At 41.0% G+C, this 27,842-nt stretch overlaps 1 protein-coding gene across 2 annotated transcripts; it reads left to right on the top strand.

The window, feature by feature from the left end:
- The first annotated feature begins 659 nt into the window (after positions 1 to 659).
- Positions 660 to 27,165, top strand: LOC109079957. Of its 2 annotated transcripts, none has more exons than XM_042756061.1 (6): positions 660 to 765; positions 2,685 to 3,032; positions 3,459 to 3,581; positions 4,108 to 4,410; positions 5,055 to 5,363; positions 27,054 to 27,165. In XM_042756061.1, exons 1-5 carry the CDS (start codon positions 678 to 680, stop codon positions 5,162 to 5,164), a joined length of 972 nt encoding a protein of 323 aa, XP_042611995.1. In that variant the 5' UTR covers positions 660 to 677; the 3' UTR covers positions 5,165 to 5,363; positions 27,054 to 27,165. The 2 variants fall into 2 exon arrangements, with proteins under 2 accessions (XP_042611995.1, XP_042611994.1); XM_042756060.1 differs by lacking the exon at positions 27,054 to 27,165 and adding an exon at positions 5,917 to 6,232.
- The last annotated feature ends 677 nt before the right edge of the window (positions 27,166 to 27,842 follow it).

Raw genomic sequence — 27,842 nt, 5'->3', positions numbered from 1 at the left:
CTTGTAATTATTCGCTTATTGCTGACCCTGTAAGTAAACAGAGGTCGATTCCAGGAGTCAATACCATTCACACTTCTACAGCAGGAGTAGGGAATGAGAGTTAATGCTATATATGATGCATTGTGCCAAATTTTTTTTTTGTGCCACTCGCAGGGTTTCCACTCGTCCTGCTGTCAATCCCTCGATCACTGTGCAGACGTGAAGCTCCAACTCATGAACGTGAAATTTGACCTCTGCTCCGGTTCGCTCGATCCTCCGCCCAGTGACCAACAGAGGATGTTTTTATTCTCTGCTTTCTTTATTACATTGTACAACCTTAATAAGATCAAATTTGTTTCAAAAAGCAGACATAAATTCAGTTATTATGTTTTAGTTTAAATTACCGCAGTGTAAACATGAGTTTAATCTCTGTGCACCTGTTCTCTGTGTGTTCTGCAGGTGTGTTTGCTGCTGATGAAGATGAAGTGAAGCCAGTGGTCTTGATGGAGGGCGTATTCTGTCACTCTGAACCCTGATCTCACTCAAATACAGGAAGTTATTCAGATAAAATGGATGTTTGGAGATCCAATCATTGCTCAAATCAATGGAAAAGTGACCTTCTATCCCAGTTACACTGAGATATTTCAAGAAGGCAGACTGCAGCTGGATCCAGACTGGATTTCTCACAATCAAACAACATGAGAATTAAACACTCTGGACTTTATAAAATAGAGGTCCTCCAAAGAGCTGGGACTTCAAATATGAAATTCACAGTTACTGTTTATGGTGAGGATATATTTATTTTTGAATATCTTTGAGTTTTTGAAAATAATTAGAAACTTATTTTTCAAGTCAAGTCAAGCTTTATTGTCATTCCGCTACATGTGGGGACATACAGTGGAACAAAATGTTGTGCCTCACAGGACCATAAATACAGACATACAACAATGTAGTAAAACAGTATAAACCTATACACAACTAACCTACTGACAGATTTTGACTATAAATATACAATATATAAATGTTTACCTATACATAAACTAAAAAATACAAACTATACGAATGCTTCACATAACCTACTTAACCTACTTACAAATTTAGACTATAAATATACTATATTTACCTATACATAAACTAAAAAAAACAAACAAAAAAAAAACACATGCTTCACATGAATACTGTACATGTGCAAAGAGAAACACCATAAGTCAAGCAGCTGGCTGGGGAACAGTGAAAGATGATTTGTAGTGCATGAGCATGTAAGCATACACATATTACTGAGTCTTTTTTGGGATTATGTACACACAGCAGCGTGTGTGAAAAGTGTGTAGTGCACATAGAGGAGAGTGTGTTACTACAGTTGGTTTGTACAGGCCCACTCACCTGTGTGTAGCACTCTTCGAACTGCACAAAAAAAAAAAAAAAGTTTCAGATATTTTTTCTGTGATGTGGTAAGATTGAAGGGTGTTTGGGGGGTGGAGAAGGTGAGATGGTCCATGTTTCAGGAGTTGGCGAGGTTGTGTGGGGTTTCAGAGAAGGGCAGGGTGATTTGATTTCAGGGCTCTCACAGCCTGGGAGAAAAAGCTGTTGAGCAGTCTGGCGGAGCGGGCTCTGATGCTCCCTTACCTGTTGGTAGTGTGTTGGTGGTTTTTAGGACTTGGTACAGACTGTGGGAGGGATGAGTGGGGTCCTTCACGATACTGTTGGCTTTGCTGGAGCATCTTGTAAGGAAAATGTCCAGGATGGAGGGGAGAGGGGCACTGATGATCTTTACACCTTTGTCAAAATCCAAAAACCTGGGCCAAAACGACCCATCATGAACAAAGGCGGAGTTTCTCCGTGCCTGGAGAGACGTTAGCACCTCAGACCATTTCAAAAAGCTAACAGCAATAACACCCAGCATTAAAGACGACATTTTAAAAATAAGACAAGACAAAGAGTATTCCTAGGGCTGGCATAGTTCATTGATCGGTGAACAGAATCCAGAGGGCTTGACAAGAGGGTAATCCAGAAACATGATAAATAGTCCAGACGAGGTACAAATAGAATCCAAGTGGTGAGACAAGGGTTAATCCAAGATACACAGGCAGGAATAAGGAAACAGGAAACAAGATAACATGAAATGATTAGACTAAACTAGAACTAGAATTTAGGCTCCGTAAAGCAGCTTATGAGTGATAAACCGCAGATCAATACTAGAGACTAAACAGAAACATGGAATGGCTCAGTAAAGCAGCTAACACTAGGAGAGTGATAAATGCAGAACAATACTAGGTAATCTGAATGAGGAAGTCCAGGACTTATAAAGCGTGTCTGATTGAATTCAGCTGTGTGTGTAATCAGTGCAATGAATGATGGGAACTGTATTCCAGAGTGACATGTAACAGTCTGTGTGGTGTGAGAGTCAATATAATGAAGAGGCAACCTCTTGTGGCAGTCGCCTCTTGTGGCAGTCGGATGTAAGTCTAGGGACAGAATTCATGACAGCCAGGGGCTTGTAGTCAGTGATGGTCTGAATGGCTTGCTACAATTAAACTGATATTCAAAGTAAACCAGAAAATATTATTTGTAATGTGTTCAGCAGTCCTTACAGAATTTTTATCATGACATATCACAGTTGCAATTACTTTTATTTATCTGCATATATATCCTTATGTTGTAACCAGAAGATGAACTAATCGTGTAACTTAATGTGATTTTTGCAGAGTCACCATCTGCTGTTGATGCTGGTGTTACTGACATGAAGCTCATGTCAGTGAAGGAGGGAGGTCCTGTCATTCTTCAGACTGATGTTCCTCAACTAACCGGAGATGAGCTGATAGTGTGGAGGTTTGGAGATAAGGGAAAACTCATAGCTAAACATGATATAGAGGCCAAAAGCCCACCTTTATATGATGACACTGATGAGAGATTAAGGGACAGATTTAAACTGAATCATCAGACTGGATCGCTGACCATCACAAACACCAGAACCACAGACTCTGGACACTACAAAGTGAAAATCAGCAGCAACAAACAGACCATATACCAGAAATACATTGTTACTGTCAGTGGTGAGTAACTCAACTGAAGTAAGTAACTGAAGTATTGATTGTGTATCAGTTGTCTGTGAAAAATTCCAGATGCTGCGACATTTAGAGGAATCAAACCTTCCTTTAAATTAAGAAACTTCAGTGTACAGTGACGTCATAAAGTAACTTTAAGAACTCATAACTTCTTCTTCTGACCTTTTATTATTTCAAACAATTTATTGTGAATTTTATCAAATTACTTACACCTGTAAACATAGAACTATAATAATAACAACTGCTGTTTAGCAATTGATCATTTAAATTTAAGCTTCATCTCTGTTTTCATTGCTTATACTTTACGTATCATAAACATTATACCTAACAGAATATACAGTGCTGATGTTTCTAGTGTTAGTTATATATCAGACACACATTCACACTAATGACTGTCTCTTTTTAACATTACAGAACCAGGTCTATCTCCAGCTCCTGTAGCAGGGATTGTTGTTGCAGGGATTGTTGTTGTTGTTCTCCTGGTGGCTGCAGCAGCTACTGGTGTGATTTACCATCAACGCAAGATCGCTGAAGTACGTAAGTATTACAGCTGATAAAGTGACAGAAAAAAATAGCTTTACTGTGTGAAAGAATGGATTTAAAAGCTGTAGAAAAGTGGAATATTTTAAGCAAATAACCACTTAAATTGAACATAAAGCTGTTGCATAAGTTCAGAAGACTTATAGAGCACAAGTCATGTGGAAAAGATTAATGCTGCATTTCTGGTGTCTTACACACATTTTTGATCTTTGAGATGGTCATGACAATATCATTGTATGAAACAGAGCTGTTTGAAGATTTTAAAATAAGGACTGTTTTATTTAGTACTAGGTATGATATTTGTAATAGTTTTTAGACAGATTTTTCTCCTTGTATACATTTATGTGTTTTCCAATGTTAACATTATTGTAAATTGCTATTAAACCAAAAGAGATGACAAACTGATTATTGGAAGCAAATGTGAAGAATCACACAGCGTCTTCTCAGTGTTTCTGTCATGTTTATCTGATCACTCACTCATAATCTCTTCATTTCTGTTTCTGTGTGCTCCTGTGTCATGAAGCGGAGACAGTGTCAGGGGAGGAGGGAGACGATGTCGAGCTAAACACTGGTGTTACTAAAATACAGACAAGTGATCTGATAGAGTGGAAGGGAAATAAAGACAATCTCATTGCTCAAATCAAAGAAGGGACTGTAGATATCACTTCATATGAGGATGTTTTTCATGGGGTATTCAGAGACAGACTGAAGCTGGACATGAAGACTGGATCTCTGACCATCACAAACCCCAGAATTGAACATACTGGACCCTATAAGTTACTGATCAACAATAAATGCAAGAAGAGATTTATTGTTTATATCAGAGGTGAGTATCTCCAGACTTTCTGTGTAATAATGAAATAAAAAAAATAGAAATAGATTGTCACGTATCACATGTTTGCAGCACGTCAAAACACAAGAGATACAGGTTCAGTTCTTGTATATCGTGTTCCTTATCTCTTCTATGATTTCTTTAAATATAGAACGTGACAGAATTGTTTTGTAACTTGACACATTTTTGTAGGATGTCTGATGTTAATTGTATCCAGCACTGCTATATGAACAAGAACTTCATCTCCAGAAGTGCTATAATAATTCACATCATGAGCATAAACTCTCGTAGTATCATATACACCCTGAAACGTCTTCACATCACAACAACCCCAAAATAAAGAAATATGATCATTATTGTACAGTGGAATGTGCTTCTTAAAGTTATAATAATAATGATATCTTGGTGAGCTAACCATTTTTAAAGTAAATAACTGAAAAAAATACTGATATACATTGTCAATAACCATATTACATTATTTAAAATCACATATTTAATGTGTAGTTAATTCTTACCAATGCTTGCTCTCATATATGAAACACGCACACACCTTTAATGAAGCTTTACTCACTTATCAATGCTCCTCATTTCTATTCTTTCTTTTTTCTCCTCTTTCTGTGTGCTGCTGTGACATGTAGTGAAGACACTGACAGTGAAGGAGAATGGTTCTGTCACTCTAGAGACTAAAACAGAAATACAGACCGGTGATGAGATACGGTGGATGTTTGGAAATAAAGATACCTCATAGCTGAAATCAAAGGAGAGACCAGAAGAGATGACTACACATGATGGTCCTGATGGGAGATTCCAGAGACAGACTGGAGCTGGTCGAGGCGAATGGATCCCTGACCATCAAAAACATCACAGCTGATCACGCTGGACTCTATAACTACTGATCCTCAGCTCAGGAAGTACCTTATGCAGTAAATTCTTCATTTATGTTGAAGGTGAGTATCTCAAGTCTTTGAATGTAATAACGCTCACAGTTCTTCCTCCTGCATTCTGTTGTTCTGTTTCTGCAGTTAATTCAGCTCAAACTTGTGTGTGGACGTGAATAGCGCAAATCACAGTGACAAAGAAGGGAAAGAATATAAAGCGTAGAAATCAAGAAGAGAGTAGAGACAGCAGTGAGCTGATGATGATTGAGGAGAGACCCCCTCATGAATATAAAGCACTTTGGGTGTACAGCAATACACAATAAAAGCGCGTGCTATAGTGCATCATTCATTCATTCATTCATTCATTCATTCAATAAACAACCAGAGAGCAAAGGAATATGAAAAAGACTAGAGCAGAGAAGAGAGGGATATGTCTATTATATTATTTATATGCTTTATTGAGACCTTTTCAGCAATGTGCTATACTGAAAATATGGCACTGAAATTATTTTGCACATTTTATTTCTAATGGTAGTTTGATAGTAAGTTGGTGGCATTAGATTGACCTCTAGATCTTTGTCGCTTTTTATTTTCTCTCATTGTCTCTGCATTTCTTCTCCAGAATCCACAGAGAGTGAGTGAAATAAATCAGCGACTGTAGTGAAGCCACTGATGAATGGAGAGAATGTGGATGCAGTGAATAAGGAGGAGGGGAGGAGTTCACTTTAATAACATAAGACCTGCCCACCAGTGTCAATCACTCTGACATCATCAGCAGCTACAACAGCAATTATATATTATAAATATTTTATATTATTATATTATTAACTTTTTTACATAATAAATTAAATGTGTTATCCAGTTTAATTTAAATAATTAAATTAATCAGATCTGGATGTCAGATTGTATATTCAACCCGAATTTATAGTGCCTTTGTATTCATGCTGCTGATGTATGAATGTGTTTGTTTTATTATTTTTCACTAAAGCATCTGATTATCTCTTGATAATTATCCCCTGAAACTGAAGACTGCTTTCAGTGTTTGTGTTTTAACACGAGTTTGGTTAAACGCTCATCTGGTTTTGTTCACATAAAAGCTGAATCCTCAGAAAAATCTAAATAATTGTTGTATTACCTGTGGTTGTCTTGCTGAAAAGCTTTTTATTTGGTGATTCAAAAATAGAAAACAGCGCGCCATCTGGTGCTAGTAAAAAAAAAAAAAAAAAAAAAAAAAAAAAAAACAGCTTTTTGAGTCCTAAACCAAATGGCTTAAAAACATACTAAACTGTGTTTTTTTCAAACTTCAAAAATTGCCTGCAGTTTCCTGTGAGGGTTATGGTGTGGGGTGGGTTAGGGCTAGCGATAGAAATTACAAGTGCGTGTATATCATGTGTTGATTTTCTTTCTATAATAAATTAATTCACCCATATAGCCTGGCAATAAATGCCAGTATGAATATAGGATAATGTGTCAAAGTTGCATAGTATTTTGTTTTCTCGAAAATAGCTAATTCATATTGCATGCCCCTGCATGATTGTGTGTTTGAAAATATAACTGGATCAGATTTAGGGTTCGAAGATTCCGACACGCAAATTAAGCGAATCGCTCTTTGGACAGAAAAGCGACTCTTCTCTTGACTCTGTGAAGCCCATATACAGACTTCACCTGGAGATTGTGCGCGGGGCCTCGAAGTTTCAGTGTCATTAAAAACACTTCTTCTGTGGGTATTTAGAGCTTTTGGTTAACAATCGTTGCTGTAAAAATCGATTGGGTGAGGTGTAGAAACTAACAATAATAACCATCGAAATCAGATTTTTTTCTGGAATCTATAGCAATATGAAGAGCACTTTGAAATTGTTTGAGGTTTTACTACTATTGTGCGGTAAGGTGCGCGATTTCTGTTTATTTATTTTTGTCGGTTTCACTTCGACACTGGAAACAGTGCTCCATGGATGATGTTCTTTTCATTCCTTAGTTCAGTAATCATTATAACAGTGATCGAATTCATCCATGGATCTGGATCGTTAGACGGCTCATTTGAATCCTTTTATGAAGGTGCAGGTAGCCTACATGTAGGCTATGTTATGTATAAATTAACTGAAACCAGGTAAAAGCAGTTTATTCTATTTTAATGTGTTATTCTGAAGCAAAACTAAAAAATAAAGATGAGATAATGACTTCAGTTCCCCCAGGCAGGGTGGGAAATTAACACACCACCAGCCTGGCAGGGGCTGATAATCTTGTCGTAGACTATCTGTCGGACACCGGACACTTTCACTCTAGCGGGTTCGACTGAGGTCAACCCGTACGAAACAAGAATATATTTGAATAACATATATAATGTGATATATTACATATTACATTTACATGTATTGGAAACTAGTACTTATATTTTTCAATATACAGCAATATATGCATTGTCTGGCTATACTGATGAAGCATACAAATATATAAAGATATTTATTTATTTATCTGGTCCTCAGAGAGGAAAATTAAATGTTCACAGAAGGTGCATATACAACACAAGGACAAGTACTTTACAAGGAGCTACATACAAACTTGTCCAAATACATTCACAAAAAAAGAGATATTTAGTAATTAAATCGAAATAAATATTAATTGTTTGATCCTTATTATTGAATATATATTGTACATTGATGCTCCCATATAAATGTGGATGTATGTAGTAGACACATATGCATGAGTAAATTTATGTTTAATATATTTTACACATGCAATACCACTCGAACTCATGGCATGGTTCGCATGAATATGAAAGCAGCACGGACTCGGGTGCGCACTTGTTCAGGAAATAAAGTAACCTGCGCATGCATTTTAGACGATTAGCCTTGGATTCGAGCAGGAGTGAGCCTGGAGTGTATTCATGCGTTGCTCCGCTGAACATCATAGCACTAGATTAATAAAAAATGTTTTATTTGTAGTAAAGCCATGGTTGATTTTCGTAAGAGCTGTAAAATTGGAAACGAGAGGGTAAAAGGCAGGGGCGATTCCAGGTTTTTCATTTTAGGGGAGGCAGGGGCGATTCCAGGTTTTTCATTTTAGGGGGGCTCAGCCCCCAATGAGGGTATAATGTCAAATGAAAATGGATATATATATATATATTATATATATATATATATATATATATATATATACAGGGACGGTGCACAGACATTTTGAGGGGGAGGGCTCAAGTGCAAAAATAGGGCACTTCTCATATTTATTTTAATTTTGTTCTAATCAAAACGTTAAATATATTAGGGGTGTGCGATATTGGCAAAAAATATACCTTAATATTTTCTGGGATAATATCGATAAATTAGATTATATTTTGCTCAGTGCATTATTGCTGATATCTTATGGACTACCATGGACACTGACTTCTAAAGTTTTTGATATTCTTCATATTCACAGCATTGATAGAAAGTAATCTTTTCCAATAAGTTTAAATATTGATTTTTTACATTTTATTGGCATTTTTACATTTCAAAGCCATTCTAAAGTGTGCACCATCTTTTCAGTCAAATTCTTAATTGAATTAGTCAGTTAGAATAATAATGCAGAGAAAAACAACAGAAGCTGGGGCATTTACAGTAGATGCATTTACACTGATTCATGCAGGGACATGAATGCATTTTAACCAGGCAGTTACAAATGCATTAATACTAAATTTTTTTTTTTTTTTTGATATTTTAAACATAAAACTTTGAATACTCATATTTGAAATGGTTTATTTATTTATTTTTTAAATGAAAATATACTTTAAAAGTGAAATTAAAACTGTCAGTAGGTGGCAGCAAGTTAACTGTTTAATAAAATGAGTCCTTGCGATTGAACCAAATCATTTTCAAACAGCTGATTTCATTCAGGAACGAAACACTGTCATGTTGCTCAGAGATGCAAATCGGGATTATATTTGTTGCAAAAATAGAGCAAAACAGTCAATATTGTGTCTAAAATTTTAAGTATCTTAATATTAAATTCTTGTTTATTTTGAACTGCTTTATAAAATCAATAGCACATTTGTAAACCATGCTGCTTTTTAGAAAAAAAAAAATAAAAAAAACGTCTGGTCTTCGCGTGATACTGATAAACTATATATATATACACACAACACTTCTGGCCCAATATCTTGAATTTTGTGATTATTCTAAATGCATTTTAATAAACTGAATCATGCAGTAAAAGAATGTACCACTGGTCTAACCTACTAGACTTCCTATTGCCTAACTTACATCGTAGCTTTCTCATGAGCCACGGATGTTAGCGAGACAAAATTAACTATAATTGCCTTCGATATTTGTCTTTTTTGGATCATTAGCTGTAAATTCGAGGCACAGTACCTTAGTCTTTTGTTCATCATCACTCACCTCCACACCAAGACAAACCACACAACTGGAAAGGGAGGGAGGGGTTTTCCTTTTGTGGCTCTTTGCTCTGTGATGTGCTTTTGCCAATCAATGTGTGCTACACTGCCGTGATGCAGAGGGAGGGGAGAGGAGAAATTCATCGGAACATTCCTAAACTAGACCTGATATTTAGATTTTTTTTATTAGTTAGACAGGGCAAAGCTGTGCGCAACAACGACAGAAACACACACACACAAGCACATATTATACATATATCATTTATTAAAAAAAAAAAAAAATCACTCCCCAGAAAAAGGACACTTTCTCTCGAGGAAGAAAAAGGGCAGGTGCTCAAGCCCCCTTTGATGTCTATGTGTGCACGTGCCCATGTATATATATATATATATATATATATATATATATAGTTGAAATATAAAAATGGCAACAACGTTTTATAAGCATGTGTGTTTTTATATGCTGCTTTATTTTTCTCTGGGGGCAACAACCTGTGGGTGTGATGAGGGGTGAACGCAGTGAAATTACATGTGGAACTGATTGCTCCCCTCATGATATTTTGGTAGATGTATTTATGACCAAGAACTGCACATATGATATTTCACCATCTTATCGATAAACACCCACCTTGTCCCTCTGTTTTCTTTCCTCGCTCTGTGCCGCTGAGTCTGGATTGAAGAACGCGCTAAAAGACGGGGAGGAGCCGATCGAAGTCTGCCGTGCGCGTTTTCATATGAAAATTTAAGGGTGACCGGGTGCGATTCACAAATTCGTGTACAGTTTTATGTAATCCGTAATCTCGAAGAGAGGTAAGTAGGGGGGCTGAGTGGTCAGTTTCCCCGTTTTAGGGGGGCTATAGCCTCCCCTAAAAATGATGGCCTAGCGACGCCCATGAACCGAGGGGCACCGGGAACACACGCAAAATCGACCCGTGACTTTGAGGGCATGACGGGGGGCACCGCAAAAGGAGCCCAGTGTGACAACACCAATATGCCTTTGGGAGCCTCTCTAAAAAATATATATAATAAAAAAAAATCCTTTTTTTTTTTTAAACACCGATGGACCCTTAGAAGTGTTACTCCTGACATTTAATATAGGTTTCGAACAGACAACATGTGAGGCCACTAGTGGACCTGGGTCTAACAAAAGAATATAACGAAACAGAATGGTAGGCCTAAGTGTTTTTTTGTTTGTGTTATTTAAGTTTGGTTTAAATTAAATTGAAAAGTATTTTTGTGTGCTTATTAGTACCATTATTGAATGATAAACTTACTAACTATGAGTTTTCCTTTCCTGTAATACAACTAAATTTGAAGGAATTTTTTTGCACAGTTTTTTCCATACAGCAACAATTTACTATCACTAAAGTTGAACTCAACTGTACCTGATCATAAAATCAGTCTATATAATGGTGTTAGAAGACTGCGGACTGTCTTTGGATTCTTTTGTATTTTTCCTTTTTGGTTCTTGACACCATCTGCTCACTATCTCCTGTCATTTTATAAAAATGGAGCTTCAGTTGGATGGAAACAGAGTGTAAAAATTCTTATGTTTATCTGAAACACTGGGCCACACACAGGCATATTATTCTTGTAATTAAACTTACAATCTTTGTAATTATTCTTATTGCTGACCCTGTAAGTAAACGAGAGTCGATTCCAGGAGTCAATTACATCAACTTCTACAGCAGGAGTAGGGAATGAGAAGTTAACGCTAATAGTGATGCCCCGTGTGCAAATTTTTTTGCCACTCTCAGTGTTTTCCTCTCGTCTGCTGTCAATCCCTCGAGCCACTGTGCAGACGTGAAGCCAACTCAATGAACTTAAATTGCCCTCTGCTCTTGCTCGCGTCGATCCGCGCCAGTGGGATCAAAGCAGAGAATGTTGTTTCTCTGCTTTCTTTATTACACCTAATAAGTCAACTAAATTCAGTTTAATTTTGTTCATTTTCATACCAGCAGTGTTAACATGAGTTTTTAATCTCTGTTAAATGGTTTGTTTGTTCTGCAGGTATGTTTGGTGCTGATGAAGATGAAGTGAAGCCAGTGTCAGTGATGGAGGGAATTCTGTCAATCTGAATCTGATCTCAACTGAAATACAGGGATTTATCCTGATACTATGGAGGTTTGGAGATCCAGTCATTGCTTCAAATCAATGGAAAAGTGACCTCCTATCCCAGACACACTGAGGGATGTTTCACAGGCAGACCCTGCAGCTGGATCAAACTGGATTTCTCTCACAACTCAACAAACATGAGAATTAAACACTCTGGACTTGTATAAATGGAGGTCATCAAAAAACCTGGGACTTCAAATATGAAATTCAACAGTTACTGTTTAATGGTGAGGATATATTTATTTTTGATATCTTTCAGTTAGGGCTGTGAATCTTGTGGTAGGTAGCGATTCGATTCATGATCCACAGGTTTTTCGATTTTGATTCAAGACGATTTTTGCAAATTCTAGAACACAATTAAATTTGATTCAAATTCACAATTAAATTTTGATTTTCGATTCGATTATAACAGTTCGATTCGCTGCACTCTTTTAAGTGCATTCACAGGATTATTTAAATGCTTCCCCTAAATCTTTGTAAAGCTTTAGTCAGGGGGCACATTACACAGCAACCTCTATGGTTAGAGAACCATAGGTTAGACAAAGAAAAAAAAAAAACCTTTTGTACATTGTTAGATGCTAGTTTATAATGATGCTATGGCATTGCCAGACAGGTAAGAGACCAAGAGCGGATAAGGCTGAAAATGGTAGCTTATTAACAGAAGGAAGGCAAAGGCCTAAGTGTCAAGAAAAACAAAAACGCCAGCTCTGGAAAAAATGGCCTCAAGTCTTAACTTCCAAAACTGCAACCGCGGCAGGTAATGCGCTCAGCTTTCCGGTAGTGCCAGGCCGGAGGCAACGAATCCGAAACGGAGGCAGTGACAGTAGTCGAGCAGACGGGGGGTCAAGCGAGGTGCAGACAGGGCTGAGAAACAGCGGGCGGCAGCAAAAGGGTCAAAAACCAGGCAGGTCGAGAATCAGAAGAACAGTCCCACTAAAACCTCTGAGGGCAAAGCACACGTTGACAACCAAACGTGGTCAGACAAATCATGGATCGCTCAGACCAGAAAAGAGGACCAGGAGCCGGAACCGAAGCCAAAATCACATAACACGCTGACAAAGAGTAGTGAAATCAAGCAGAATAAATAGGATGATTACGAGAGAAAGAGGGAAACAGCCGCAGCCCAGATTGCTGAGTCACAGATCAGCTGGCGCTAGAGTGAACGGAAGAAAAAAATGAAAAAAAATTGATTAAAAATCAACGAGAGAGCGAAAAAAATGGAAACAAAACGAATAAAACGGGTAGTAAAATGAAGCAGAAAACGAAAAAATAAAAAGTAAAAAACGAGAAGAACAAAAAGGACAATCATAATCCGAGTCCTGCCAGTACCCCAATCCCGCCCCTCCCCCAGGCGTCGCCTCCTGGCGCACCAGAGGAAGAAGGATCACGTTGGTGAAACTCCGTTGATGACGCGAACAGTCCAGGGACGTCACGAAGCTGGGACCCAACATCTCTCCTCCGGACCTTTACCCCTCCCCAGTCCACTAGGTACTGATGTCCCCGCCCATGACGCTGGAGTCCTAAGATTCCTCCTAACCCTATACCCCATGAGAGAACCGTCAACCATAACAGGAGGGGGGTGGGGAATGACAGGGAAAGACACAGTAGGGAATGGGGAGAAACACAAGACAGGTTTAATCTTGGACACATGAAAGACAAAGGGTGGTCACATGACGAAGAGAATTGGGCAACCGAAGAACGGACCATCACCGGGTTGATGACCTTGGAAATATGGTATGGTGCAACGAACTTAGGTGGAGAGCCTACGCGTTGTCCGCACACCATAATGAGGCATCAACCTCTAGGTGGTGCGACAGCGCTGAACAAAAGCCTGAAATGAGGGGACAGCTGCCTCAGTGCCCCTGGGAAGAAAACAGAGGGAGCTGATACCCTAGACTACACATGAATGGGGAATACCATGTAAGACGACCCGGTAATCCGAGTTGTGAGCATATCTGTTCCGGCCCCCCCGTCAGATTGATGACTCCAGGAGGAGGGTTTAATTGGGATGCCAGGCCAGGGAATCATCTGTTGGTTCGTGGATGAACAGCCTGACGACAGACTCGCAAAATGCGAAACGAACTGGGGCCCCTCCCTTTCAGAACCATGTCCTCCGGAAGGCCGTGAATCCTGTAGACGTGATCAATGACCACCCGGCGGGCTGTTTTCTTTAGCCTCGGGGAATTAAGGAAGGGGAACGAAGTGGACCGCTTTGGAAAAGCGATCCTCTACGGTGGATAGATCACCATATTGCCAACCTGGATGGAGGGAGTCCAACCTCGAAATCCAGGGCAATATGGAACCAGGGACGGGAACGGGATGGGAAGCGGCATTAACAGACCAGCAGGGAGGAGAAGTGAGAAGATTTATTTTGAGCACAGACAGAACAACACGCCCCCACGAACCGGCGTATGTCCTCCGCCATGGCAGGCCCCCAAAACTGCTGGCGAATGGCAGCCCGCGACCTCCATCACTCCTGGGTGGCACATGATTTTGGAGGAGTGACCCCACTGGAGCAAGGCGGAGCGAACTGAGTCGGGCACAGAAAGAGCAGACCTCCGTGGGACACCACCCGCGGGCACCCCGACGACTCCCTCCTGGCACTGCACTCGTCTGGACGAGCTTCTCGATTCCCCAGTGTAAGCGCCCCCCAGCACGCATGCCCGGAGGTATTTATAGTGTCGGGGGGAGATCGCCATGGAGAAGAGAAGACATGACATGACCAACGCGTCGGGTTTAATGTTTTTTGGACCAGGGTTGGTAAGAGAGGGTGAAGTCGAAGCGCCCAAAGAAGAGCGCCCACTGAGCCTGTCTGGCATTAAGCCGGCGTGCAGACCAGATTGTACTCCAGGTTTTGTGTGGTCAGTCCCACACCAAAAATGGGAACGCGCTCCTCCAGCCAGCCACCGTGACTTCCCCACTCCCCAAAGCCATTTCCCCCCAACTTTGGACAAACACCTTGCGATCACCAAGGTCGTAGTTTTTCGTTTTGCGGAAGACAAACGGTGTGAACAAAGCACATGGATGCAGTTTATTATCTAAGGAGAATAACCCTGGGAGAGCACCCGGCACCGACACCGCACCAACCTCCACCACGAACTGTCCGGTTAAGGATCTGGAGTCACCAGGATGGGGGCTGAGGTGAATCTACATTTTAATTCATTGAACGCCGTCTGTTCGTAGAGTCCGCTGACCAACAGAAATTGACTTTGGATGGAGGTTTAGCACGGTCAGAGGGGGGCCGCCACCTGCCCGAAGTTCCTGATGAAATCGCCTCACATAAAAATTGGCGAACACCCAGGAACCATTGTAAACGCCTTAACGGGAATCAGGTGCCGGCCATGTCGGAGACGGCCTCACCTTCGCAGGGTCCATGCGACCTCCCCCCCAGAGAGATGATGTGTCCCAAGAACAAAAACTGACTTGAACCTGGAACTCGCACTTTCTCTCTCCGCCTTAAACGAACAGCTGTGCTGTCGCTAACAGCCCGCAACTGAAGCACTTTGTCAGATGTGCTGGACAACATGATCCTGAAAAGAAGAAGAGAAAAATTAAGATGTCATCCAAATAAATGAAAACGAATCTGTCGATCATGTCCCCCTCAGCACGTCGTTTGACAAGTGCTTGAAAGACAGCTGGGGCGGTGGATAAAGATTAAAGGGAAGAACCCGATATTCGAAAGTGCCCACGCAGGCGTGTTAAATATGCGGTCTTCCATTCGTCCCCCGTCCCTGATCCCGCACTTAGATGGTAAGCCATGCGAAGATCCCATTTTCGTGAAAAACCGGCCCCTTGCAAAGATCGAGAGGCCGCATTGACTATCAACGGCAGAGTGTAACGCGTTCTTAACTGTGATGTCATTCAAACACGCTTGATAATCTAATGCAGGGGCGCAGAGAGCTATCCTTCTTTTACACGAAAAAAAGACCCCGCTCCCAGCGAGGAAGAAGAGGGATGATGAAATAATAACCTGGCTGCCAGAGAATCACTAAATACTTCTCCATCGCTCGGTGGGAAATATATCGGAAGCTTTGGGATCGTCCCTCGGAGAGGTGAGGCTGGTACAACCGTCGTCGAGTACGAGACAACGGCACTAGGAGGAGAAGAAGGCAACAATCAGGGCTGGAGAGGAGAGGTGGCACAATCAAAACAAAACAGGTCGGTGTGGGGAAATGAAATAAACAAACCAGAAAAGTGGAGGAACATGCTGAAGAAAACCGCCAGAAATGCAGGCCATAACAAAGCATGGAACCCGTAACGGAAGTCATCGAGAAAGAGGAACTCGAGCCCCCCTCCTCCTGCCTGTAGGGGGAAACAGAAAAACAGAGACCGGGGGAGGGAGCAGACAGAAGGCAATGGTTTGGTGGCTAAATGACTACTCCATGACAAAACTAAATTGTCTGCCCAGGTAAATGTTCGGGGCTGTCGGGGGTAAATGTTCGGGCGGCGGGTTTGTTCCGATGTCGTCGGATGTTCGGTGTTCGCGGAGCGGTCGGGTTCGGAATTAAATTGTCGGCGGGGGGTGGGGGCGGGGACGGGCCCATGCCTAACCAGCCAAGCCAAGGGATGACCCAAAACTAAAAGGGGCAGATGGAAACTATACCGACTAGGAAGGCTTTAGGAGGTCGCTCCTTGTGGTGGGTCCCGGGGCCGGAGGTCAGACGAGCTCAAACACTCACTAGAACGGTGGCAACGAGCACGTAATATTGCAGTGATACTGAGACATGCTCATGAGTGGCTTGGGGCTGGGGGTTGGGCTTGGTGTGAGCTGGGCCGTCGGGTACTATAGTGGGTCCAGGAGATGGGCGACTATAGTGAGGAGAGGTGCTTCAGGGGTTGGATGGGTATCTGGATCCAAGCTGCCGTGGAAGAGGCGTGGGGGCCGCCCAATCCTCCTCAATAAGTTTGGGTGCCGCATCCTGGCCCCGTGGGGCGTGCGGCGGGACATCAATCGCTCCTCAAGTGAATGCCCTCGCTTGAGTGCGCGCCTCACGGTTGCCCCTCGGAAAAGAGATAGGACTCCCTCTGTCGGGTACGGTGGGCTCCTCCTCTGTCGGGCTGATCCACAAGATTCAAAAATCAACGAGTGCTGAAGCCTTAAACAGATAGTGGTTAATGAACAGAGACACAGAGAGATGTGGACCTTGAGAGGGGGAAATGGCAGTACCACTCAAATAACTCTCTGATGTGAACGAATAGCCTTTGCAGGACAGGAGTGAGCTTGATGTCCCTTGATCTGCCTCAATACAGGCAAAGGCACTCCAAAAGGACGGTGTCTTGGTTCTCCCGTGGGCAGTGAGGTTGCAGCAAGCGAATCCAACTGCAATATGGCTCACCACGCCTCGGCACTGCTGGGATGGAGGGGCAGATGTGCCTGGTCCGTGGGTCTGCTTGTGGGCATATAGTTCATCTTTGATGGAGTCATTTAAGCCCCTCTAAAAAACAAAGCGATCAGGGCCTCGGTGTTTCCTCCTCAAGTAGCGGGCCAGGGTGCGGACCTGCACTGGAGTAATCAGCCCACCGAATGTCTGCCCTGGTTGAAGATGCGCTAAAGTCGAGAAGCCTCCTTGCCAAAAACAGACTGATCAAACGTTTTAATTCATCTCCGCCTGAAAAGAACTGACACTCGGCAACAGCCACCTGGCCGATGTGATTTCTCATACAGCAGTACCCCAATCACGTGCTCTACCGTTAGCAACGGCGAGATGACTTAGGACACCTTGGAGACTTCTGACGTGTAGGTTTCTAGCTTGTAGAGAAAAGCAACCACCCTCGCACTGGAATCAATGTAATGAGTTTACAACTAGTAGGCTCGCACCAGCATAGCTGGGGGGGGGGGGGGGGGGGTATTCACTCTCGGCTCAGAGGAGAAATGTGAGGTGGAGAGGCCCGGAGGTGGTAAAGACGAAAATCTCCCAAGTGAAGACGGATCGAGTCGACCCCACCAAATCAGCGATTTGAGCCAACAATGGCGATCTACAGGGATGGGGGAGGACGGGTGGAAGACAGTTCCATCTCGTGACGGCCCAACATCGCTCTCTGATGCTCCAAAGCAGGACTGCCAAGTTGAGCCTTCCGCTGGGTCCATTCCTTGGTCAGTGTGTGGTGTCAGAGACAGGTAAGGACCCAAGAGGGATAAGGCTGAAAATGGTACACTATTTATTAACAGAAGGAAGGCGAAAGCCCTAATGTCCAGAAACAAACAAAAAACCAGCTCTGGGAAAAAAAATCGCTCAGTCTTAACTTCTCCCAACTGCACCGCATGCCAGGGTAATGCGCTCAGCTTTGTCCGTAAGCGCCAGGAGAGGAGGAAGGCAAGAATCCGAAACGTGGAGGCAGGGAGAGTAGTCGAAGCAGATGGGGGGGGGGGGGGTTCAAGTCGAGGTGCAGACAGGGCTGAGAACGGCGGACCAGCAACAGGGGTCAAAAACCCGGCCAGGGTTCGAGAATCAGAAGATAAAGTCGCGAAAACCCTCTGTAGGGCCCCAAAGCACACGTCACAAACCAACTGGGAAGACAAATCATCGAAGCTCGATACCAGAAAGAGGACCAGGACGGAACGCCGAAGCCCCCAAAACGCCATAGGGCATTCACAGCAACACACACGACAAAGAGTAAAAAGTGAGATCTGAGCAGAATAAATAGGGTGGGTAACGAGAGCGAGTTCTAGTTCAGGGAGCCAGGTGCGTCAGACAAGCCGCCAGCCGATTGCTGACGGAAGGATATACCCGGGTTAGACAAAATTCTAATGTAAGTGGTAAAAAAATGCAGCATATTAACGACAAAGTAACAAACAAAGACCAGAGCAAAAAAAGGACAGATCATCCCCGCGTCAATGGCCCCCCTCCGATTACTGGTCGAAACTGGTATGTCAAGCCCAGATTTAAAAAAAAAAGAGCTTTACAAAGTACTAGCTCGAGTATAAGCTAACCCATTGCTTGGTAAACACCAGTGCGCGCAGTCACGATGCCCGACTCATAATTGCGAAGTGACAGAAATGTCACGACGTAATTAATCAGTGCTTATATGGTATATGTCGCCCTATGTAGTCTTTATCAAAGTATTTTATTATTATATATATTTATTTTTTTTTGTTTTCTGTTTAACCAAGGAATTCTAACTTTTTTTATTATTTTTTAGGCCGTAGCACTGGTAAGAAGATACATCCCAAATACACTTGCTTCTCGACATAATCATCCGTCGGTTTGTAATCGATGAGGGTTGGTTCCTAATGATAAATTTTATGATTGTTTTCTATATACTACTTTTAATTGAGCTTATACTATTAGTAGTATAAATAGTACTTTATGTAGTTTATGTACTGAAATAAATGGTGTCAGTTAGCACTGCATCATCATACAATGTTATTTATTTATTGGTGGTTTTTTTTTTTTCTAAGCTTTTTATCAGTTTCATTCTTTATTTGTATTCAGTTTTAGTTGCAGATAAAGCCGGCACATCTATGAGAGCGCAGATCACTTCTCTTTACAGTGTGAAAACTTCTAGTATCTCCTATCTTCATTTCACAACAGAAAATATATAAAATGCTAAGGGTAGCTCATTTATCTTTCCTCTCCATGATTATTTTCTGAAGAGAAAACGCGGCCAGTATGTCTGTTTTCTAAAGCAACAAACGCTACTTTCTATGCATCCTGATTATCACTTGCGCTCTTATTTCAAGAAGTCGTTGTTAATGATGTGGTTATTTTAACAGTTTCATTCATACATTCAGTTCATAAAGCATGATAAACACATTTCATTCAACGGAACAGGCGTATGATTTAGGACACTTACATTTCTGCTTTCCGTCGCATGCAATAAATACCCAGGCTTTTCCGACTGCCCAGCGTAAACGCCGGCAGTAAGGGGGGAAGCAGAGAGCAATTGAAAAAAACTACAGACCAAGTAAAAACTACTTACTTTAGTAATTACTGGCCACGAGTCCTAAGGGAAGAGATCACACATCAGCTTCGTCAGGAGACGAACGGAGCGCGAGCTGCAATCCTGTGACATTCTCGGCGGGTAATATGGAGCGTGTGAAGGGAGAGATGTGAGACACAAACACTGTTCAAGTTCTCCATTAATTTGTACTTGTAGTAATTTAATGTGTATGTATTTTGCTATAGAAATCGCGATTCATACGATTCTTAGCGTTTTAAATCGATTAGGCTACTCTCCGAGATCAGCGATTCAGATTCAAAAATCATGTTTTTGAGATCAATGCATATGAATATTAACATATATTAACCTATTCACCAATAAAAAAAAAAAAACACAAAAACCATACTTTTAGTTTTTTTTTTTTTTTTTTTAAATAATTAGAAGTTTATTTATCAAGTCTAGTCGAGTTTTATTGTCATTCCGCTACATGTGTGGACATACAGTTGAATGAAATGTCATGCCTCACAGGACCCCGGGACTACATAAATACAGACATACAACAATGGAGTAAAATAAACCTATACACAACTAACCTACTGACAGATTTTGACTATAAATATACTATATATAAATGTTTACCTATACATAAACTAAAAAAAATGTGAACTATACAAACTATACGGATGCTTCATATAAATACTGTACATGTGCAAAGAGAAAATAGGTAAGTCAAGCAGTTGGCTAGGGAACAGTGCAAGGTGATCTGTAGTGCATGAGCATGTAAACACACATATTACTGAGTCTTTTGTGGGATAATGTTCACACAGCAGTGTGTGTGAAAAGTGTGTAGTGCACATAGAGGAGAGTGTGTTACTGCAGGTGGTTTGTACAGGCCCACTCACCTGTGTGTAGAACTCTTCGAATTGCACAAAAGAAGTTTCAGACAGTTTTTCCTGTGATGTGGTAAGTTTGGAGGGTGTTTGGGGGTGGAGCAGGTGAGATGGTCCATGTTTCAGTAGGTGGGGGTTTGTGTGGGGTTTTAGAGGAGCGCGCTGTGATTAGAGTTCAGGGCTCTCACAGTTGAGCAGGCTGGCGGAGCGGCCTCTGATGCTCCAGTACATCCGTCTTTCTGATGGTAGGAGCTGGAAGAGACTGTGGGAGGGATGGGTGAGGTCCTTCACGATACTGTTGGCTTTGCTGGAGCATCTTGTAAGGAAAATGTCCAGGGTAGAAGGGAGAGGGGCACAGATGATCTTTGCAGCTGTGTTCTCGTCCGCTGGATGGTCTTCAGCGGTTGCACAACGGTTCCCATACCAGACAGTGTTGATGCAGCTGATCGGCACGCTCTCAATGGTTGACCTATAGAATTGGGTGAGATGGGTGGAGGGGAGGACTTGCTCTTTTCAGACCGGGGCGAGAACAGTGTAGGCGCTGCGGTGCCTTCTCTGGACGAGTGACCGGGTGTTGGGATTCCAGGTGAGATGCCTCTGTAAGCACGTATTTCCATTGTTGGGCACAAAATCGGTCGTGGTGGCCTATGCATGCCAAAGGGCAGTCGCGTTTCCATGTCACTTCTGGGCTTTCATCATGCCTCGTTTGCTGCTTCCTTGGGGTCCAAGGACCTGGGTTTCTCGGGACGAAAAAAAAAACCTGTGGCCAAAGTGGCCCAGTTGGGGGACTAGGGGAGTGGTTATGAACAAAAGTACAGTTTATCGCGCATGGAAAGATCGTCAGCGCAGCGTGACACATTTCAATAACAAAACTAACAGCAGTAACACCAGCATTAAAGACTTTTTAAAATAAGTTGAGCTCAAAACTCACTTCAGTCAGCAACGGTTGTTTTGAATAAATCTTGATCTGAGGTGTATTTATGATTCACCATACAAGGCAGATATATTTATAAAAAATTGCAAAAGGCTCGGCATGCTAACGTGACCAGGGGTTAAACAAGGTTCTCAAAGCACTTCATCATGGCTGGAGTCATGCAATGGGATGGTATCATTTCGACAGGACACAGGTGTTTCTTTAGTACTGTATGTATTGTTTGTGGATTTGATACATTGTGGGGACGACTGCCTGGCTAAGCGAGGTTGTTGAAGATATCTGGTAGGATATCGTCACTGTGGCAGCACAGTCGTCTCAGTACACGGACAGGGATGTTGCCAGACCCGCAGCCTGCGTGGGTTAATCCCTAGGGTCTTCCTTACTCGCTGGAGACAGACAGAGTGCCCTGGTTCATTGGGAGGTGATGGTAGTTTTTTGTGGCGGTGTGCATTCTCCATTTCAAACCATGAATAAAGTGTTTTGATGCAGCTGGGAGGGAATGTGTCATCATTATAGGCCGTGGCGGGCTTGTATCAGTGATGGTCGGATGCTGGCTACAATTAAACTGAGATCAAAGGAGCAGCAATAGGACTTGTAATGTGTTCAGCAGGTCTTATGGAATTTTGAATATGAAAATATCACAGTTGTGCATTACTTTTATTATCTGCATTTGTCCTTATGGTTGTAACAGAGATTTAACTTAATCCGGTAATTTAATATGACTTGTTGTGCAGAGTCACCATTTGCTTGTTGATGCTGGTGGTAACTGACATGAAGCTCATGTCCAGTGAAGAGGGAGGTCCTGTCATTCTTCAGGATTGATGTTCCTCAACTAACCGGAGATGAGCTGAATAGTGTGTGAGGTTTGGAGATGAAGGAAAACTTATAGCGTTAAAACATGTATAGAGGCCAAGAGCTCCACATTATATGATGACACTGATGAGAGATTAAGAGACAGATCTGAAACTGAAGCATCAGACTGGATCTCTGACCATCACAAACACCATAACCACAGACTCTGGACACTATAAAGTGAAAATCAGCAGCAACAAACAGACCATAGGACCAGAAATACATTGTTACTGTCAGTGGTTGAGTAACTCAACATGAACTTAGTAACTGAAGTATTGATGATTTTGGGGGGGGGGGGTTTATCAGTTGTCTGTGAATAATTCCCAGATGTTGTGGACATTTCGAGGAAGCAAACCTTTCCTTTAAATAAGAACTTCAGTGTACAGTGAATGTCATACAGTAACTTCCCAAGAGCTCATAACTTCTTCTTCGGACCTTTTATTATTTTAAACAATTTGTTGTGAATTATATAAAATTACTTACACCTGTAAACATAGAACTGTAATAATAAGAACTGCTGTCAGTAGCAGTTTTTGGCACAGGCGAACCGGGCAGCTGCCTGGGGCGGCATTTTGGGCCACCGCCGCAAATTGGTTTTATAATTAGCTATCATTTCACTGTGTGGGGAACTGGGAAATTGGGTGACCCTGCTTGCTGAGAAGGTGCCTTGCACAGAAGCGGTGTGTTAAAGGGGGCGCGGGGCATGGTGCAGGGGACAGTTCCCCTTTTGGTCTCTCCCCAATGGAACAGACAAGAGGGGGGAATGGGGGATCTAACTGTATAGAGCAATACTCTGAAGGAATTAGTGGGTTAAAGTTAGTCACACCTCGACTAACTTCCAAATAACGCACATTTCATTCATATGATTATAAATACAGGTCTATAGTTTCCTGCACATTTTTGTTTTCCTGAATTGTGTGGAAATGGCTCATAAACATAGGTACTATAAAATGTGATTCTGTGGTCACCTGTTTAGTCTTGACTTCTGATCTTGAGTGACAGTGTGACAAATCGTTGATTGTCGAGTGCCAAATAAACACAGAGATGGACAGGAAAAGGTCAAGAGCAATCAGGTGCCCAACTTTATAAAAGGGGAAAAAAGAAAAGAAGAAGAGGAGAAATGAGCAAAGATAAAGGGGTATGCAACTATGTTCTCTCTGATGTATGTTCTCTCATGAATGAAGGGCTAATGTTAATTGGTGGATATAACTCTTAAGTTTGTTAGCCTTTTTGCTATGATGCTTGCTATGCTTATACAACAATAATTTGGTTTTAAACAACAAACACGAGATCTAATTTCACCATAATATCGTGCTTTGCAACAAAACTGTTACAAGTTGAGTTATTATTTAGTTCCATCAGTTGGGTAACGTTTGGCCCTGTAATTTGCAAACAGAATTTTCAAATCTGTGTAATTATAATTGAAATCGTGCTATTTTTCAAATTGTATTTCATAAACCAAAATCTCAGACGTTATGTAAAAATGTAATAATATATAACTGTTTGTGCAGAATTTTGTGGCGTTTTTTTTTTCCTTTGGGGGTGGGGGGTTGTAATTCAGTGTAGAACTGCCACTGACTGCTGTCCAGCAACTGCTAATTTAAGCTCTGTTTTCATTGCTTATACTATAAGTATCATAAACATTATACCTAACAGGTTATGCACAGTGCTGATGTTTCTAGTGTTATGAGTATATATCAGACACACAGTCACACTAATGACTGTCTCTGTTTATCATTTACAGAACCAGGTCTGTCTCCAGCTGGCTGTAGCTGGGATTGTTGTTGCAAGGGATTGTTGGTGTTGTTCTCCTGGTGATTGCAGCAGCTAGCTACTGGTGTGATTGTTTTTTGTGACTTACCATCAACGCAAGAATCGCTGCTAGGGACCAACGTACGTACGTATTACAGCTGCTAAAGCGACAGAAAAAAAATAGCTTTACTGTGTGAAAAGACTGAGATTTAAAATCTGTAGCAAAGTGGAATATTTTAATCAAATAACCTTTTAAATTGCACATAAAGCTGTTGAAGTAACGGTTCAGAAGACTTATAGCGCACAAGTCATATGGAAAGATTATATGCTGCCTTTCTGGTGTCCTTACACATTTTTTGATCTTTGAGATGGTCATGACAATATATTCATTGTATGGAAACAGAGCTGCATGAAGATTTTAAATATGCGGGAGGACGGTTTATTTAGTAGTGGGTATGATATGTGTACTGGTTTTTTAGACAGATTTTTCTCCTTGCATACATTTATGTGTTTTTCCTATGTTAACATTATTGTAAATTGCTATTAAAGAAAAGAGATGACAAACTTGATTATTGGAAGCACATGTGAAGAATCACACAGTGTCTTCTCAGTGTTTTCTGTCCATGTTTATCTGTTCACTCAGTCATAATCTCCTCATTTCTGTTTCTGTGGTGCTCCTGTGTCATGAAGCGCGATTGAGATAGTGTCAGCGGGGTGGAGGGAGATGAAGAAGTCAAACTAAACACTGGTGTTACTAAAATACAGACAAGTGATCTGAAGAGAGTGGCAACCTGTGGAACTGAAGATGATCTCATAACTCAAATCAAAAGGAGGGAACTGTAAGATATCACTTCCATGCATGAGGATGTTCTTCATGGGTATTCAGAGACAGTGGACTGAAGCTGGACATGACAGACTGGATCTCTGACCATCACAAACCCCAGAATTGAACATAGACTGCGACCCTAGTAACACCCGTTAACTGATCAACAATAAATGCAACGAAGAAATTCTATTGGTTTATTATCCGAGGTGGTGAGTATCTCCAGACTTTCTGTCTGTAATAAGGATCACAGTCTTCATTCATTCTGTTGGTCGTTTCTGTGGTTAGTCGCAGCTCGCAGGCCCTATAGGCCTATAAGTCTTCAGTGTGCTGTCTCTTGTTAGATTAAACTTATTCTTTAAAAAGTAATAATAAATAATAAAAAAATACAAATAGATTGTCATGTATACCACGTTTCCAGCATGTCAGAACACCTGAACGCTACTATCAGGTTCAGTTCTTGTATATTGTGTTCCTTCTCTCTGTCTATACGCAGCTGCATTAGTAAGTACCATAGAACCACTTGACCAGACAGACACTTGTTGTAAATTGGACATCATGTTTTGTAGGATGTCCTGACTGTTACTCGTATACAGCACTGCTATCCTATGAACAACGACACTTCATCTCACACAGACAGTGCCACTGATAATACATTCACCTACATGCAGAACATAAAAAGCTGCTCGTAGTATCATATACACCCTGAAAACGTCGCTCACCATTTCACAACACCCTCCACAATATAAGAGAAAGTTAAAACAGAAAGATGATTCCTTATTGTCCGCTGGAAATGTACTTCCTAAAGTAATGAATAATTATGCTATCTATCTTTGTTAAGCTATACACATTTTGCAAACTTAAGCTGAAAAACATACTGAGGCCATATTACAGTTATCAACAACCATATTACATTAATTAATATAACATTCTTATAATGTATATGTGGTAGTTTCACTTTTACCAATGCTTGCTCTCATATATGAAAACCACGCACACACCTTTGATGAAGCTTTATGGCAATTCATCAGTGATCCTCATTTCTATTCTTCCTGCTTTCCTTCCTCGATTCTGTGTGATGCTGTGATCATGTAGGGAAGGAACACTGACATAGTGAAGGAAGACCGGAACTCGATTCTGTCACTCTGAGATGGCCACTCAAGAAAAAGGCTGAATATTAACAGAACGCCCCGTTGATGATGTACCGTACGTGTGGATGTGTGCGGCGGGGGTTGGAGCGATAAAGACATACTCTTATCAGCCTGAAATCAAGCAAGTACCCCGGAGGCCAGAGAGATGACTACATGTGGAATGGTGCTCTGAATAGGAAGATTCAGAGAACAAGACGTGGAGCTGGTCGTAGGCCGATTGAGGGGGCGCAGGTTGCAAAGTATATGGATACGTTCCTGACCAATCCAAAAGAAACCACAGCATGATCAGACGACTCGAGGGGAGACCCTCTTGATCATAACTACTGATCCTCAGTTTCAGGAGGTATGCTTACCTTGTGCTTTGGAGTTTTGCGCAACATGTCTTCATATGATAGGTCAAGAGGTGGAGTATCTCAAATCTTTGAATGTAATAACGATCCACCAGTTCTTCCTCCTGCATTCTGTTGTTGTTCTGTTTCTGCAGTTAATTCAGCTCAAACTTAGGTAGCGTGAGTAATGCAAATCCACAGTGACAAGAAGGGAAAGAATATAAAGCGAAGAAATCAAGAAGAGAGTAGAGACAGCTGTGAGGCAATGAACTGGTGATGGTTGAGGAGAGACCCCCTCATGAATATAAAGCACTTTGGGTGTACAGCAATACACAATAAAAGCGCTATATAAGTGCATCATTCATTCATTCATTCATTCATTCATTCATTCATTCATTCATTCATTCATTCAATAAACAACCAGAGAGCAAAGGAAAATGAAAAGGCTAGAGCAGAGAAGAGAGGGAGATGTCTATTATATATTTCTATGCTTATTGTGACCTTTTCAGCAACAAATGTGTACTATACTGAAAATATGGCACTACAAGAATTATTTTGCACATTTTATTTCTAATGGTAGTTTTGATAGTAAGTTGTTGAAATTAAGATTGACCTCTCTAGATCTTATGGCTTTATTTTCTCTCTCATTGTCTCTGCATTTTCTTCCAGAATTCACAGAAAAGTGAGTGAATGATCAGCGACTGTAGTGAAGCCACTGATGAATGGAGAGAATGTGGATGCAGTGAATAGGAGGAGGAGGAGTTCACTTTAATAACATAAGACCGCCCACACCAGAGTCAATCACTCCTGACATCATCAACGCTACAGCAGCAATTATATATTATAAATGTATATATTATTATATTATTTAGTTTTACATAATACATTACATATGTTATCAGTTTAATTTAAATAATTAAATTAATCAGGTCTGGATGATGTCAGATTGTATATTCAACCCGAATTTATAGTGCCTTTGTATTCATGCTAACTGTACTGAATGTGTTGTTTTATTAATTTTTCACTAAAGCATCTGCTTAATGAATAAATATTCAATTATCTTAATGTCTGATCATTTCTGTCCTCTAGCGGAAAAAACACTGATGCAACATTTTGCTTCCTAACAGCTGTCATTTAAATGCACTAATTAGTAAACAATGTGCCTAAATATACTTGTATGTGAACAGTTCTGATATAAATACCTTGCATAAAAATAACTATTTGGGTGAAATATGTTGCTGCATACTGTATGTTCTATCGTAATCTACAATTAGACTGAATATGACCAGATATAGCATGACGAGAAAAAAACACACCATAAATAAAATGTTTTTTTAGTTCTGTTAGTTGTAATAATAATAATAATAATATAATAATATATGTAATAATAATATGGTTGCGTTTTCAATTACAATATTATTTTTGTTATTATTATTATTTAATTACATTTTATTTTAT

Source organism: Cyprinus carpio, unplaced genomic scaffold (assembly GCF_018340385.1).
Source record: "Cyprinus carpio isolate SPL01 unplaced genomic scaffold, ASM1834038v1 S000006785, whole genome shotgun sequence".
Taxonomy (NCBI): Eukaryota; Metazoa; Chordata; class Actinopteri; order Cypriniformes; family Cyprinidae; genus Cyprinus; species Cyprinus carpio.
The sequence above is the reverse complement of the archived record's forward strand: the minus strand, read 5'-3'. Positions and strand labels throughout refer to the sequence as shown.